The sequence below is a fragment of the Berghia stephanieae genome, chromosome 5 (assembly GCF_034508935.2).
Source record: "Berghia stephanieae isolate SIO BIC M18660-M18661 chromosome 5, UCSD_Bste_1.3, whole genome shotgun sequence".
In the NCBI taxonomy this organism is placed as follows: Eukaryota; Metazoa; Mollusca; class Gastropoda; order Nudibranchia; family Aeolidiidae; genus Berghia; species Berghia stephanieae.
Genome location: NC_088364.1, coordinates 67629518 through 67646718, shown reverse-complemented (window position 1 = coordinate 67646718; position 17201 = coordinate 67629518). Strand labels below are relative to the sequence as shown.

Below are 17201 nucleotides of genomic sequence, written 5' to 3'. Positions count from 1 at the left end.
AGATGGATAGGCAGATAGATAGGTAGATGGTCAGAAAAGAGGGGAGAGAAGGGAGAGAGAGAGAGAGAGAGAGAGGAGAGAGAGAGAGAGAGAGAGAGAGAGAGAGAGAGAGAGAGAGAGATTAATAAAAGAAAAAAAAATTTAAAATAAAAATTTAAAAAAATTAAAAAAAAAAAAATTAAAAAAAAAAGGGGGCCGGGGGGGGGGGGGGGGTTGGTTTGAGGCGGACCGGTAGAGATGGGGAATCAGAGAGAGAGAGAGAGGGGGGGGGGAGGGAGAAAGAGGGAGGGGGGGGGACAAAGAAAGAAAGAAAGAAAGAAAGAAAGAGAGAGAGAGAGAGAGAGAGAGAGAGAGAGAGAGAGAAAGGGTGGGGGGGAGGTGAGAGAGGGCGAGTAAACAGCCGAGTGATAGCTGGGTCTATATGTATATTAATGGATGAAAAAGTGGATGATTGGACACAATGAGAGAGAGAGCTAGGAAGGTAGATGACTATGAATCGGTGGATAATCAGTAGATAGATAGCTAGCTAGCTAGCTAGATAGATAGATAGATAGATAGATAGATAGATAGATAGATAGATAGATAGATAGATAGGTAGGTAGGTAGAGTTGTACTTTTAGTAGTATGAACAGTAGTAGTAGTAGTCGTAGTAGTAGTAGTGGTAGTAGTAGTAGTAGTAGTAGTAGTAGTAGTAGTAGTAGTAGTAGTAGTAGTTAGTAGTAGTAGTAGTATTAGTAGCAGTAGTAGTAGTAGTAGTAGTAGCAGTAGTAGTAATAGTAGTAGTAGTAGTAGTAGTAGTAGTAGTAGTAGTAGTAGTAGTAGTAGTAGTAGTAGTAGTAGTAGTAGTCGTAGAAGTAGTAGTAGTAGTAGTAGTAGTAGTAGTAGTAGTAGTAGTAGTAGAAGTAGTAGAAGTAGTGGTAGTAGCAGCAGCAGTAGCTGTAGTGGCAGAAGTGAGAGCAGCAGTGGTGATGAATATGGGTGACGTTGACATCTAGTGGTGGTCAATCCTGGTGTTGAGTCCGCGTGGAGTCAGCGTTCCCAACAACTTGATCAGGTGAGTTTCCCTACGTCGACGGGCGGAAGTGTCCGAATGGCAAAAACTGAGCACACACACACGCACACACTGTACATCGCAGTGGTCTGGCAGATTGAAGTGTCTGGCCACTGCTGTGTCTGCACAGTTCGATATGTCACGCAAGTGCTGCATTAATCTGTCACCCAGCCTCTTTCCGGTCTCACCAACGTAAGCAATCCCACACAGGGAGCACGTAATCGCATAGACTAGATTACGGTCAGTGCAAGTAAACGGCCGCCTGATGTCCCAAATCTTGTCTGGAAAGCTGACTCTGTCATACTCCCACAGGTGCCCACAAGTCTTGCATCGGGGTCGCATACACGATCTGGCTTTAGGTCCATCCCTAGGTATGGGTTCCAGGCGGCTTCTGACAAGGAGATCCCTCAGGTTACGATCCCGTCGATATGCTACCAACGGGGGTTCTGAGAAAACTCTGTGGGTGTCTTCGCCCGCCTGGAGGATCCCATAGTTCTGCAATAGGATGTTCCTCACTTGATCGGCATGGGGGTGATGCGTGAGGACTAAAATGGGACGCTGTGTCTCCTGCTTCCTGGCTTTGCGAGGCCTCATTGCTGCTTCTCTCGACACGAGGCTGGCTTTCCGGACAGCCTTAAGCAAAACCCTTTCGGGATATTCCCGTGCCCTAAAAAAATCGAGCATGCGATCACGTTGAAGCGCAAATTCATCATCTTCCAGACAGAGTCTCCGCAAGCGGAGTATCTGACTGAATGGGATGGAGTCTTTGCACTTCGCCGGATGGGATGACCGATAGAGCAGGTAGCTGTGACTGTCCGTTTCCTTGTAGTGTACAGTGGTCCGTACTCCCGTGCTGGTCAATACAGCCTTGATGTCCAAAAAGTTCACCTCAGAGGTTGAAATCTCATAAGTGTACTCTATGGACGGGTGGAAGGAGTCCATCGCTAGGATGAACCCTTTCAACTGGCTGTGGGTCAATGACGTAATGCCGAAACAGTCGTCAATGTACCTTTTGAACAGCTCGGGGGCAGGTCCACTGTACTGATGGAAGAAGGTTTCCTCAAGGTAGCCCATGAAGAGGTTAGCATATGAGGGACCCATCTTGGTGCCCATCGCAACACCTGAGATCTGATGGAAAAATACATCATTGAACTCAAAAGTGTTGAGTGTGAGCACAAGTTCGGTGAGCCTCACAATGCTGTTGCTGGAAATCCCTGGTAATGGATGGCGGTCGACGAAATGCCTGATGGCACGCAGTCCGTCAGGATGCGGTATGGATGTGTACAGTGCCTTCACATCCATGGTGAAAATTAGCCGTGGACGTTCATCCTGGAATCGAATTTCGTCAATGACACCAAGAGCATGGTTAGTGTCCTTGATATACGATGGCAGGGTTGGAACTATACGTTGAAATACCGCATCGAGGAACTGCGATACCTTCTCAGTGGGGCACGAGATAGCCGACACAATCGGCCTTCCAGGTGGAGTGTCAGACAATTCCCGGATCTTGTGTATCTTAGGGAGCATGTAAAAACATGGATTACCTAGGTCGCTGGGGTCGTGTTTAAGGACCTCTGCTCTACTAGGTAATTCTCCCTGCGATATCAAAGACTGGATTGTCTGGTGGACTCTGGTGTTGTTAGCAAGTGTTGGGTCCGAAGTCACTTTCTCATAAAATATCTGGTCACTCAATTGCCTGTGGCCCTCAGCTCTATAGAGCTCAGCGTCCCAAACAACTACGGCCCCTCCTTTATCAGCCGCTTTGATCACTATATCACGACGTGATCTAAGTGATCGTACGGCAGCCCATTCAAGACGGGTGAGGTTAGACCTCTTGATAGGTGTGGGTCGTAGTGCCTCTATCTGTCTAAGACAAGTCTGGATAAACAGGTCGAGTGTAGGGGACTTGCCAGGACTAGGAGTCCAGTTTCTTTTACGTCGTGAGAAAGCGGCAAACGGATCCTCAGGGTCACGGTCATAGTCATGGTCACGTTCATCATCTTTGAAGTGATACTTCAAGCGTAAAATACGCATGAAGCGACGTACATCCGACTCAATGCGGGACTGGTCGGACGTTCTTCGCAGTGGGATGAACTTGAGACCTTTCCTTAAGACCGATTCCTCTGCACTGCTCAACTGGATGGTCGGGGGGACAGAAACCACCAGCCGGTGGTTGTTGTGGTTCCTACTGGGGGGGATAGCTCCAACATTATCCATCACGTGGGTGGGTTCGCTGGTGGGTGGGGTGAATTGATCGCTTCCAGACTGGCCCCCGGCTGTTGGAGGGACTCCCAAACCACCAATGGTGACTGGCTGGTTATGGGTGCCATTAAGAGCAGTGGGGCCAGAGGAAGGTTCAGTGGGTGAATCCACCGATGGGAGTGTTGCCGAATGGGAAGGGAGGTTATCGTCAAGATGTGTAATTCTGTTAGGAAAGAGAGCATCTAATTTACTGGTTTTGACATAATTTAAGCATGCATGGTAATGTTGATTACATAAATGTATCAATAACCTAATGGCTTTGTAAAGTAAATGATTATGATAAGTACGATGCCTCAAGCATGTGGAGGATGTGTCGATGGTGTGTGTTAATTTGGATATCTGTTTGCGAAGGATGTCTGTAGTAAGTCTAAGTCGTTGCATGGCACACTTGGATTCTAATTCCAGAAACTGGGAGAACTGGGATGAGGTTAGAGAGCCTAAAGAAGGGTGGAAATGTGAAACGAATCCTTTAGGGGCCGTGCGTTTCCTAAGGCAGTACATTAAGAAATTTAAGTGGCTGCTAGCTCGAGTTTTATAGAGGGTGGCGTGGGCGAGAGTGTAGCCTACTTGAGATAGGTGGATAGGGAAAGAGGAAAGAAACGTACGAATGTCCCGTAAGGAAGAGCGCAAGAGTTGCTTGGGAGATGTATGAGGCATGGTGAAAATAGGGAAAGAGGGCGAAAGGCTAAAAGGATGAGTAAGGTAATCAATAAGTATAGGTAAACTGGAGAGGCGAGTGAATGAGAGAAAGGAAGGGAGGGATAGACTGTGGTAAGAGAGAGGTAGTGGTTGAAAACGTGGGTGTGGTGAAAAATAATGCTGAGATGTAAATGATAAGGAGAGAGGGGGGGGGGGGGGGTAGTGTGCTAAAAGAGGTAGACTGGTAGGGGGGAAGAGTGTAAATAAATATATAAATATGAGAGTAATGAAAAGGTGATGATAGTGCAATGTTGGATAAAACTAGATTGATAAACTGAAAAGTATATTTAAAAAGTGAAATATATAGCAGTACAAATAAAACAGAAATAAACACTATACCTACGTAAAGTACTAGGTAACACTGATGGGGACGGTCCAAAAACACGGTATGGCAGCAGAAGTATAATTCAAGTGAATCAACGAAAAAACTCAAATGAATCAAAACGGAAAAGTAGAAAACGGTAAGGGCTGCCTGAAGCCGGTGATCGTAAAATACTAACGAAAGAGTGAAAATCGAAAGGCTTCGTATGGGAACAAAACAGACAATGGACGTTTCGGGTACAAACCCTTCGTCAGCACAGCAATACACAAATAAACGTGGAAAACAAATAAAATATAATGAAAAATAACTTGTATCGTCTGTACTCAATGGTGGTTGCAGTGTGAATGAAATGTTAGCGTGGCGTGGGTAGAGGATAGGGTGCCCCAGGGGGGTGATCTAATTGATAAGCAAAGGTCAGCGTCAGGGAACAGAACTTTCCAGACTATAATGGAAGATAAAAGACATATTGGTAGTAGTAGTAGTAGTAGTAGTAGTAGTAGTAGTAGTAGTAGTAGTAGTAGTAGTAGTAGTAGTAGTAGTAGTAGTAGTAGTTGTTGTAGTAGTAGTAGTTGTAGTAGTAGTAGTAGTAGTAGTAGTAGTAGTAGTAGTAGTAGTAGTAGTAGTAGTAGAACGCTGTCGTGGAACAGTAGGGGGGGGGGGGGGTGTGGAGGGGGCGAGGTGAAAGGGTCACGGCGGAGGTGGGGGGGGGGGGTTTGTTGGATGAGCGAAGGTCGAATCTTCGCGAAGGAACGATGCGATAGTAAAGTGGAATACACCAATAAATAGATAGATGGATAGGCAGATAGATAGGTAGATGGTCAGAAAAGAGGGGAGAGAAGGGAGAGAGAGAGAGAGAGAGAGAGAGGAGAGAGAGAGAGAGAGAGAGAGAAGAGAGAGAGAGAGAGAGAGAGAGAGAGATTAATAAAAGAAAAAAAAATTTAAAATAAAAATTTAAAAAAATTTTAAAAAAAAAAAATTAAAAAAAAAAAAGGGGGGGGGGCCGGGGGGGGGGGGGTTGGTTTGAGGCGGACCGGTAGAGATGGGGAATCAGAGAGAGAGAGAGAGAGGGGGGGGAGGGAGAAAGAGGGAGGGGGGGACAAAGAAAAAGAAAGAAAGAAAGAAAGAGAGAGAGAGAGAGAGAGAGAGAGAGAGAGAGAGAGAGAGAGAGAGAGAGAGAAAGGGTGGGGGGGAGGTGAGAGAGGGCGAGTAAACAGCCGAGTGATAGCTGGGTCTATATGTATATTAATGGATGAAAAAGTGGATGATTGGACACAATGAGAGAGAGCTAGGAAGGTAGATGACTATGAATCGGTGGATAATCAGTAGATAGATAGCTAGCTAGCTAGCTAGCTAGCTAGATAGATAGATAGATAGATAGATAGATAGATAGATAGATAGATAGATAGATATTGAATCGTGTTTGATACAAATATGGTACGAAAAGTGCTCGACATGTAGTAATGGAGCGAATTATTATTTAAAATATTTACCACAATGTTTGGGGCAGTCTACATCAATGTGGTTCCGGAACCACTTCAAGAATCAACAACAGTCAACAAAACAACTCAGTCCTGAAGATGGCAAATTAAGCCTGAAACATTGATGTAGACTGCCCCAAACATTGTGGTAAATATTTTAAATAATAGATAGATAGATAGATAGGTAGGTAGGTAGAGTTGTACTTTTAGTAGTATGAACAGTAGTAGTAGTAGTAGTAGTAGTAGTATGTAGTAGTAGTAGTAGTAGTAGTAGTAGTAGTAGTAGTAGTAGTAGTAGTAGTAGTTAGTAGTATGTAGTAGTTAGTAGTAGTATGAGTAGTAGTATAGTAGTAGTAGTAGTAGTAGTAGTAGTAGTAGTAGTAGTAGTAGTAGTAGTAGTAGTAGAAGTAGTAGTAGTAGTAGTAGTAGTAGTAGTAGTAGTAGTAGTAGTAGTAGTAGTAGAAGTAGTAGAAGTAGTAGAAGTAGTGGTAGTAGCAGCAGCAGTAGCTGTAGTGGCAGAAGTGAGAGCAGCAGTGGTGATGAATATGGGTGACGTTGACATCTAGTGGTGGTCAATCCTGGTGTTGAGTCCGCGTGGAGTCAGCGTTCCCAACAACTTGATCAGGTGAGTTTCCCTACGTCGACGGGCGGAAGTGTCCGAATGGCAAAAACTGAGCACACACACACGCACACACTGTACATCGCAGTGGTCTGGCAGATTGAAGTGTCTGGCCACTGCTGTGTCTGCACAGTTCGATATGTCACGCAAGTGCTGCACGAATCTGTCACCCAGCCTCTTTCCGGTCTCACCAACGTAAGCAATCCCACACAGGGAGCACGTAATCGCATAGACTAGATTACGGTCAGTGCAAGTAAACGGCCGCCTGATGTCCCAAATCTTGTCTGGAAAGCTGACTCTGTCATACTCCCACAGGTGCCCACAAGTCTTGCATCGGGGTCGCATACACGATCTGGCTTTAGGTCCATCCCTAGGTATGGGTTCCAGGCGGCTTCTGACAAGGAGATCCCTCAGGTTACGATCCCGTCGATATGCTACCAACGGGGGTTCTGAGAAAACTCTGTGGGTGTCTTCGCCCGCCTGGAGGATCCCATAGTTCTGCAATAGGATGTTCCTCACTTGATCGGCATGGGGGTGATGCGTGAGGACTAAAATGGGACGCTGTGTCTCCTGCTTCCTGGCTTTGCGAGGCCTCATTGCTGCTTCTCTCGACACGAGGCTGGCTTTCCGGACAGCCTTAAGCAAAACCCTTTCGGGATATTCCCGTGCCCTAAAAAAATCGAGCATGCGATCACGTTGAAGCGCAAATTCATCATCTTCCAGACAGAGTCTCCGCAAGCGGAGTATCTGACTGAATGGGATGGAGTCTTTGCACTTCGCCGGATGGGATGACCGATAGAGCAGGTAGCTGTGACTGTCCGTTTCCTTGTAGTGTACAGTGGTCCGTACTCCCGTGCTGGTCAATACAGCCTTGATGTCCAAAAAGTTCACCTCAGAGGTTGAAATCTCATAAGTGTACTCTATGGACGGGTGGAAGGAGTCCATCGCTAGGATGAACCCTTTCAACTGGCTGTGGGTCAATGACGTAATGCCGAAACAGTCGTCAATGTACCTTTTGAACAGCTCGGGGGCAGGTCCACTGTACTGATGGAAGAAGGTTTCCTCAAGGTAGCCCATGAAGAGGTTAGCATATGAGGGACCCATCTTGGTGCCCATCGCAACACCTGAGATCTGATGGAAAAATACATCATTGAACTCAAAAGTGTTGAGTGTGAGCACAAGTTCGGTGAGCCTCACAATGCTGTTGCTGGAAATCCCTGGTAATGGATGGCGGTCGACGAAATGCCTGATGGCACGCAGTCCGTCAGGATGCGGTATGGATGTGTACAGTGCCTTCACATCCATGGTGAAAATTAGCCGTGGACGTTCATCCTGGAATCGAATTTCGTCAATGACACCAAGAGCATGGTTAGTGTCCTTGATATACGATGGCAGGGTGGGAACTATACGTTGAAATACCGCATCGAGGAACTGCGATACCTTCTCAGTGGGGCACGAGATAGCCGACACAATCGGCCTTCCAGATGGAGTGTCAGACAATTCCCGGATCTAGTGTATCTTCGGGAGCATGTAAAAACATGGATTACCTAGGTCGCTGGGGTCGTGTTTAAGGACCTCTGCTCTACTAGGTAATTCTCCCTGCGATATCAAAGACTGGATTGTCTGGTGGACTCTGGTGTTGTTAGCAAGTGTTGGGTCCGAAGTCACTTTCTCATAAAATATCTGGTCACTCAATTGCCTGTGGCCCTCAGCTCTATAGAGCTCAGCGTCCCAAACAACTACGGCCCCTCCTTTATCAGCCGCTTTGATCACTATATCACGACGTGATCTAAGTGATCGTACGGCAGCCCATTCAAGACGGGTGAGGTTAGACCTCTTGATAGGTGTGGGTCGTAGTGCCTCTATCTGTCTAAGACAAGTCTGGATAAACAGGTCGAGTGTAGGGGACTTGCCAGGACTAGGAGTCCAGTTTCTTTTACGTCGTGAGAAAGCGGCAAACGGATCCTCAGGGTCACGGTCATAGTCATGGTCACGTTCATCATCTTTGAAGTGATACTTCAAGCGTAAAATACGCATGAAGCGACGTACATCCGACTCAATGCGGGACTGGTCGGACGTTCTTCGCAGTGGGATGAACTTGAGACCTTTCCTTAAGACCGATTCCTCTGCACTGCTCAACTGGATGGTCGGGGGGACAGAAACCACCAGCCGGTGGTTGTTGTGGTTCCTACTGGGGGGGATAGCTCCAACATTATCCATCACGTGGGTGGGTTTGCTGGTGGGTGGGGTGAATTGATCGCTTCCAGACTGGTCCCCGACTGTTGGAGGGACTCCCAAACCACCAATGGTGACTGGCTGGTTATGGGTGCCATTAAGAGCAGTGGGGCCAGAGGAAGGTTCAGTGGGTGAATCCACCGATGGGAGTGTTGCCGAATGGGAAGGGAGGTTATCGTCAAGATGTGTAATTCTGTTAGGAAAGAGAGCATCTAATTTACTGGTTTTGACATAATTTAAGCATGCATGGTAATGTTGATTACATAAATGTATCAATAACCTAATGGCTTTGTAAAGTAAATGATTATGATAAGTACGATGCCTCAAGCATGTGGAGGATGTGTCGATGGTGTGTGTTAATTTGGATATCTGTTTGCGAAGGATGTCTGTAGTAAGTCTAAGTCGTTGCATGGCACACTTGGATTCTAATTCCAGAAACTGGGAGAACTGGGATGAGGTTAGAGAGCCTAAAGAAGGGTGGAAATGTGAAACGAATCCTTTATGGGACGTGCGTTTCATAAGGCAGTACATTAAGAAATTCAAGTGGCTGCTAGCTCGAGTTTTATAGAGGGTGGCGTGGGCGAGAGTGTAGCCTACTTGAGATAGGTGGATAGGGAAAGAGGAAAGAAACGTACGATTGTCCCGTAAGGAAGAGCGCAAGAGTTGCTTGGGAGATGTATGAGACATGGTGAAAATAGGGAAAGAGGGCGAAAGGCTAAAAGGATGAGTAAGGTAATCAATAAGTATAGGTAAACTGGAGAGGCGAGTGAATGAGAGAAAGGAAGGGAGGGATAGACTGTGGTAAGAGAGAGGTAGTGGTTGAAAACGTGGGTGTGGTGAAAAATAATGCTGAGATGTAAATGATAAGGAGAGGGGGGGGGGGTAGTGTGCTAAAAGAGGTAGACTGGTAGGGGAGAAGAGTGTAAATAAATATATAAATATGAGAGTAATGAAAAGGTGATGATAGTGCAATGTTGGATAAAACTAGATTGATAAACTGAAAAGTATATTTAAAAAGTGCAATATATAGCAGTACAAATAAAACAGAAATAAACACTATACCTACGTAAAGTACTAGGTAACACTGATGGGGACGGTCCAAAAACACGGTATGGCAGCAGAAGTATAATTCAAGTGAATCAACGAAAAAACTCAAATGAATCAAAACGGAAAAGTAGAAAACGGTAAGGGCTGCCTGAAGCCGGTGATCGTAAAATACTAACGAAAGAGTGAAAATCGAAAGGCTTCGTATGGGAACAAAACAGACAATGGACGTTTCGGGTACAAACCCTTCGTCAGCACAGCAATACACAAATAAACGTGGAAAACAAATAAAATATAATGAAAAATAACTTGTATCGTCTGTACTCAATGGTGGTTGCAGTGTGAATGAAATGTTAGCGTGGCGTGGGTAGAGGATAGGGTGCCCCAAGGGGGTGATCTAATTGATAAGCAAAGGTCAGCGTCAGGGAACAGAACTTTCCAGACTATAATGGAAGATAAAAGACATATTGGTAGTAGTAGTAGTAGTAGTAGTAGTAGTAGTAGTAGTAGTAGTAGTAGTAGTTGTAGTAGTAGTAGTTGTAGTAGTAGTAGTAGTAGTAGTAGTAGTAGTAGTAGTAGTAGTAGTAGTAGTAGTAGTAAATTTTTTTTCTTTTATTAATCTCTCTCTCTCTCTCTCTCTCTCTCTCTCTCTCTCTCTCTCTCTCTCTCTCTCTCTCTCTCTCCCTTCTCTCCCCTCTTTTCTGACCATCTACCTATCTATCTGCCTATCCATCTATCTATTTATTGGTGTATTCCACTTTACTATCGCATCGTTCCTTCGCGAAGATTCGACCTTCGCTCATCCAACAAACCCCCCCCCCCCCCCCCCACCTCCTCCGTGACCCTTTCACCTCGCCCCCTCCACCCACCCCCCCCCTACTGTTCCACGACAGCGTTCTACTACTACTACTACTACTACTACTACTACTACTACTACTACTACTACTACTACTACAACTACTACTACTACAACTACTACTACTACTACTACTACTACTACTACTACTACTACTACTACTACTACTACTACTACTACTACTACTACCAATATGTCTTTTATCTTCCATTATAGTCTGGAAAGTTCTGTTCCCTGACGCTGACCTTTGCTTATCAATTAGATCACCCCCCTGGGGCACCCTATCCTCTACCCACGCCACGCTAACATTTCATTCACACTGCAACCACCATTGAGTACAGACGATACAAGTTATTTTTCATTATATTTTATTTGTTTTCCACGTTTATTTGTGTATTGCTGTGCTGACGAAGGGTTTGTACCCGAAACGTCCATTGTCTGTTTTGTTCCCATACGAAGCCTTTCCATTTTCACTCTTTCGTTAGTATTTTACGATCACCGGCTTCAGGCAGCCCTTACCGTTTTCAACAAATATTATACAAACTTTTATTCATGTTTTACATAAGCCATAAGCTTCTCTTTGAAAATGTTATGAAGGTTACATGCCCTTCTAGACATAAAAATAAACTGTCAGCTCCATCATCATTTTTAAGATTTCCAAATTGCAGAATGATCATTGATTGTACAGATGACCAAATTGCTATTCCTAAAGAAATGGATAAACAACGGTTAACTTATTCTTCTTATAGGTCCATGAATTCTGTTAAAGCTCTTGTTGGTCTGAGTCCAAATGGTGTGATAAATTTTATTTCTAAACTGTATCCAGGGTCTGTCTCGGATAAGGTCATTGTACAAAATTGTGGATTACTAAAACTTTTAATTTTAAGCCCTGGAGATTTAATTTTAGCAGATAAAGGTAATAAAGGTAAGACCCCATCCTGATTCAAGATATTTTACCTCAAGGAGTAACTGTAAATATCCCTCCCTTTTTACATCAAAAGAAATTGCTTCATGTAGAATTCATGTTGAGAGGGCTAATGAAAGACTGAAAAATGTTAACATCCTCTCATATATTCCAACCATGTTAAGAGAAACATCTGATATTATTTTTCAATTTGTTGCAGCAGTTGTCAATCCCCAGTCTCCTCTTATTAAGGAGACTGCATTTTGTTAGCTTTGCCATTTATTTTGTACAACACACATATTTTGTTCATCATCATCAAATCACCATTCAAAATAATGGTTTTGTAGGTCCATACATGATTTTACATGATAAACATGACAAATTATGGCATTGTTGTGTCAATGTATGTTCAATGTCATTAACATTGTTAAATAAAATATGACAAATTAGTTTTGGACTGAATCAACCCAAGGCATCATCAAGATAGATCTGTGGAAGTAAAAGAATAAAAGATTCAAATTTAGAGCTGCGACCATGCTCAATAGGCAAAAAACAAACAAACTAATAAAACGTCTGTTGTGGTCTTGTGGTATGACACTCGCTTTCAGATCAGAAGGTCCTGGGTTTGGGCCTCGCTCGGCGCATAGTTGAGTCCTTGGAGAAGGCTCTTTACTCACAATCTCTCACCGTACTCAGGTGTCAAATGAGTACCTGGCCGTTAACAGCGTTGTCTCTGTCCGAAAAAATTGTAATATCGCCCAACAGGCATCATGTCCCATCTTACATGTTAAATGTTGCTGTTGGCCAGGGACCCCTTGTAAAGCACTTTGAGCACATTTAGTGGATATTACGCTGTATAAAAACTCAATTAAAAAAACAAATTAAGTGATTCTTTCATTCATCTTGCTTTGTTGATAAGGGGGAAACCCGAAACGTCCATTTTATCTGTTTTCGTATATTGAATTGAAGTTCACATTCAATTTCACAATGTTATTGATTTCTTCGAGTTTCAAGCAGCAACATTTACATTACACCTTAACCCAATAGGAAGTTTAGTTTACCGTGACTAACACTGGTCTAAATAAATCCTTTATTCATCCCATAGAGGAAATTTATCTCTAGGGTCTATTCCCAGGGAAGACTGGAATAACCGCGGTGCAGCGCCGCAAATTGAGCTAGGGCGAGGTGACTTGCTCAAGGCCACACAGCGCAGCGGCGGGTGAACGAACTCGGTACCTTTCGGGTACGAAGCAAAAACCGTGCCGCTGATCCAAGCTGCCCCACATGAAGTATGATAAAATGTCTAGCGTGATTGGTGATTGTGATGCTCATATGAGTATTATAATAAAGGTTACAACACGATATTAAATAGTATGTAGTAGACTATAGTCAATAGCAACGAAACTTAGCGAAGCAAGACTAAGACCTCAAAGACTCTAAGTCCGTGGTCCATAAGATAAAAACACAATAATTCAATGACTCCCTCTCTCTCTCCCTAACTAAAATCGAACGTAAACAGTTAAATCTTTCCATTGGATATACTAAATCTGCCTAAACTCAAAGTAAACTGATTATTGTCCAACAGTAGTTTTACGGAGATGTGAGATTTTGAGAGTGAGAATGAGAAGACGAAATGACTTACCTTCACAGAATACTCTTTATTCTTCATGCTGGCTTGAACTTTGCCGAACATCAAGCCATCTGAGTAAGTGAAAGTCAAAACATGACCTGACTGATGATGATTTTCACCTCGCGAGACACTTTTATGCTCATTGGAGAAGTATTTCATAAGGGCGGTGATGGAAATAGAGTTCGTGTCAGCCATTTTTCTCGACTGTTTAGAGCCAGCCGGTTTGTTGCCATGCGTTGCTGCGCAGGATTACGTCACGACTTAGGAAGCCTATTGTGTTATCGCCTATCAGGCGTCATGTCTTGTCCTGCATGTATAATGTTTCTGATGGCGATTGACTCGTTGTGAATCGCCTTTAGCACGTTTAGTGGATATTAATCGATATAAAAGCTCATTTTTTTTTTAATCATGTTTTCTTTCATTCATCCTGCCAGATTGTCTATCAAGATGACGACGATAACCAATAGAAGACTCAACTGTGCCGTATTCCTGGCAGCTTTGGTTATATGTGGTGAGTACATTTTATGTAAGGCCACAGTGGAAGACGCTTAAACGAAACACGACTAAATAAAAAAAAAAGATCAAAAGATCGAAAACAATTCGAATTTTCTTCTTTCTTTTTGTCTTTCCTATTATAAACATGGGAGTCTGGATTGCTCAATTGGGGGTAGAGCGCTCGCGTCACACGCAAAGGGACCGAGATCGATCCCGGGTGCAGTCGAGATGTTTTTCTCACCCCCCCCCCCTTCCCCGTCCACCAAGCAGTGAATGGGTAGCTGAGTCTGTTAGATTTGGCGGAAAGTACTTTGCGAGAGATTAGCGTCCTATCCAAAGGATAGCAAGCAAATACTATCGTCTGTTTCGTGCTATAGAAACCGGGATAAACTTTTTTGGCTCCATGGGCCCAATGGCTCTGGAGGACTTCTCTATTGTAAACACTGTCAATACTCCTTAATAATAAGGATTAATATTTCAAGATTGATAATGGATGGCAAAATAAAAAAAACAGTAACAAAGTCCTGAGTGACGTCATCTTCGTTCTATCTATAAAAAAAAAAACAAGCAAAAGTCCCAGAAGCGCCTATTGGAGTACTTGGAAAAGGCTCTTTATTCACATTCACTCACCGTACTCATGTTTAAAATGAGTACCTACCTGGCCGTTAAGAGCGTATTTTTTTTTCTGTCGGAAAAAAATCATGATATCGCCTGACATGTTCAGTCCTGCTCGTTAAGTGTTGCTTTTGGCTAGGGACCTCTTGCAAAGCGCTTTGAGCACGTTTATTGGATAATGCTCTATATAAATACTCACGTTTTTATTTTGTTATATGTGACCGACCGCGTCAGAATGGTATTATGTAGGAGTGAAGCGGATGCCAAAAGGAAAAAAAAAAGGGAATATGTGTTGGACGTTACTTTTTTGGATGGCAATGTTGTGAGTTTCTTAGCCAAGCGCATTGTATCTATAACTTTCAGGTTACACATAGTTTTGTGTGTTTGTACGTTACTGATCCGGATGGCAATGTTATGAGTTCCTTACCCAAGCTCACAGTATCCATTGTTTTCGTTACTTTAAATTAAGTTCATTTTCTTCAATTAAACATAAAAACGTAGCCCAAGTCATATGTTTGACTATACATTCTATTTTTAACATCTTAATCCACCCGATCAGTGGTAAACAATTTCCAAGACAGGTGTCTCAGAAGAATATCAAGAATAAGATGGCAACAGCATATTACATCAGAGAAAGTGATGAACTTGGCAGGAACGGAGAAGGTCAGTGCAATGGTAAAGAGGAAGAGATGGAACTGGATTGGCCATGTCTTGAGAAAGGAAAATGGGTTTGATTGTGTTATAGCGTGGGATAGACACCAAGAGGAAAGAGGAGAAAAGAGCGCCCAAAAACAACATGGCGGAGAATGGGGTAGAGAGAAACAAATGATGTCGGTATATAGGTATATACACTTGGCAGCGAGCAATAACTAAAGCAAGGGACCGGAACAAATGGAAATACTAATGTCCTAAAACAATTAACGATTTGTTTAAGATGAAATAAAAAGAAAGATGAAATTTAATTAAATGAGATGAATATTGATTGTGGCAGTTACAAATAGAAATGTGAATATATTACGTATCTTATGATGATATAACATCAGGTTTGTAATGTTACGTTTCCAGGCAGTTGAAAGGGATGGACTATTTATTCCTCCGACGGCGGGCTCAGGTTTGTAAAGTTCCACTTCCAGGCAGTTGGGAAGGGATCAATTATTTATTTCTTCTACAGCAGGCTCAGGTTTGATCCTGAATGTGTTGAAGATTGCACTGTCAAAGGTAAAAGCTCCGGCGTCTTGATGGTGGAGATAAAATATCCACAAAGTACCAAAGATAAAAATCTTTAAATAAATCAATGTATGAGGCATGGAGCGGCTGGCCGTCCAGCATAGATTGTAGAGAGAAGTGAGTGTAGAATGTTAGACCTATCAGCTTTTATAATAAGTGGCTACGTGACAGAATGTATTCACTAATTAGAAATTAATTCGAGGGAAGGCTATTAAAGGAAAGATGATCTAATAGTAGAAAGTAAAGTTTTTCTAAGCCAACCGAAATATAACTGGAGTGAGATGAATTCAGTTCTTATTAAAATAAAAATTTAATAAGATAATAGTGAACAATCTTTACTGTGACATGGGGGGGGGGGGTGAACGGTTCAGGCCTTTTGTGCCTCCTGGTGCAGAGTGAATTAATGTTAAGGTTAAGGCAATCCACCCGATATAATACCTTTTGGAGACCCTGGGTCAAATATGTTTTTATACCCCCGCAACGGTTAAAAATACAAAAGAAAAAACAAACAAACAATATAGGCTACGTAGTGAAATGCATTAAACTTGGTAAATCCGTGGAAATACTTTATTTATACATTTTTTTAAATCGTTCGTATTACTTTAAGATTTTTCCCCATCATCATTTTACCGCCTTTGTGTTTATATCCCATTTTTTTCTCTCTCAAATATCAACAGTTGCATTTCCAAGAGTCGAGGGCGCCCCAGTGCTTGACAGGGTCAATTTACCAGCAGAAAGTCAAGATGATGGGAAGACCGTTACGCCCACAGCTCCCACGAACACGAAAGCTGAAATGCCACCACTGCAAGGGAATAAAACAGGAGTCGACGTTAAAAGTGGCGTCACCGATGCAGAGACCTCTGAGACACCTGCAGCCACTGATAAACCTGATAATGGTGGCAATACTTCAGCAACAAACAAACCTGCAGTCACCGATAAACTTGGTAATAGTGACAACTCTACAGCAACCAACACAGTTGGAGACAGTGACAAACCTGCTTCGACCTCCCAACCTGGTAACAGTGACAAACCTGCCTCATCCTCCCAACCTGGTGACAGTAACAAACCTGCCTCAACCTCCCAACCCGGTGACAGTGGAAAACCTAATACAACCTCTAAACCCGGAGACAGTAACAAAGCTGCAGCGACCTCCCAACCCGGTGAAAGTGGCAAACCTAATACAACCTCTAAATCCGGAGACAGTGACAAAGCTACAGCGACCTCCCAACCCGGTGTAAGTGACAAAGCTAATACAACCTCTAAACCCGGAGAGAGTGACAAACCTGCAGTGACCTCCCAACCCGGTGTAAGTGACAAACCTAATACAACCTCTAAACCCGGAGACAGTGACAAATCTGCAGTGACCTCCCAACCCGGTGACAGTGACAAATCTAATACAACCTCTAAACCCGGAGACAGTGACAAAGCTGCAACGACCTCCCAACCCGGTGACAGTGACAAACATAATACAACCTCTAAACCCGGAGACAGCGACAAAGCTGCAGCGACCTCCAAACCTGGTGAAAGTAGCAAAACCGCAGAGACCGACAAACCCGCAACAACCTCCATATCCGCTAACAGTAAAATACCTGCAGCGACCTCTAAATCCTCTGACAGTAATAAATCTTCAACAACCTCCAAACCCGACGGCAATGATAAAGCTGGGGAAACCAGCACATCAGGAAACCAGGACAAAGCTGGCGAAGGCGCCAAAGATACAAAACCCCCAACCAAACCAACGGAAGCAGCAAATACAATTAAAAC

The 17201-nt window shown here is 43.5% G+C and overlaps 1 protein-coding gene and 1 long non-coding RNA gene across 6 annotated transcripts in view; one reads left to right on the top strand and one right to left on the bottom strand.

Annotated features, from left to right (window-relative positions):
• Window positions 1–17201, top strand: part of LOC144973473 (uncharacterized) — a 78637-nt gene that overhangs the window by 50582 nt on the left and 10854 nt on the right. For all 5 annotated transcript variants that reach the window (XM_078915952.1, XM_078915948.1, XM_078915949.1 and 2 more), the window contains 2 exons: window positions 13535–13611; window positions 16115–17201. The exon at window positions 16115–17201 is cut by the window's right edge and continues 156 nt beyond it. In XM_078915952.1, coding sequence (XP_078772078.1) covers window positions 13548–13611; window positions 16115–17201 — 1151 coding nt within the window. In that variant the 5' untranslated portion in view covers window positions 13535–13547. The remainder of the gene's footprint in view (window positions 1–13534; window positions 13612–16114) is intronic.
• Window positions 11100–13370, bottom strand: LOC144974201 (uncharacterized). Its single transcript, XR_013645655.1, has 2 exons — window positions 13113–13370; window positions 11100–11959 (listed from the first exon to the last, which is right to left on the bottom strand). It is a non-coding gene; the product is annotated as an uncharacterized LOC144974201 (long non-coding RNA).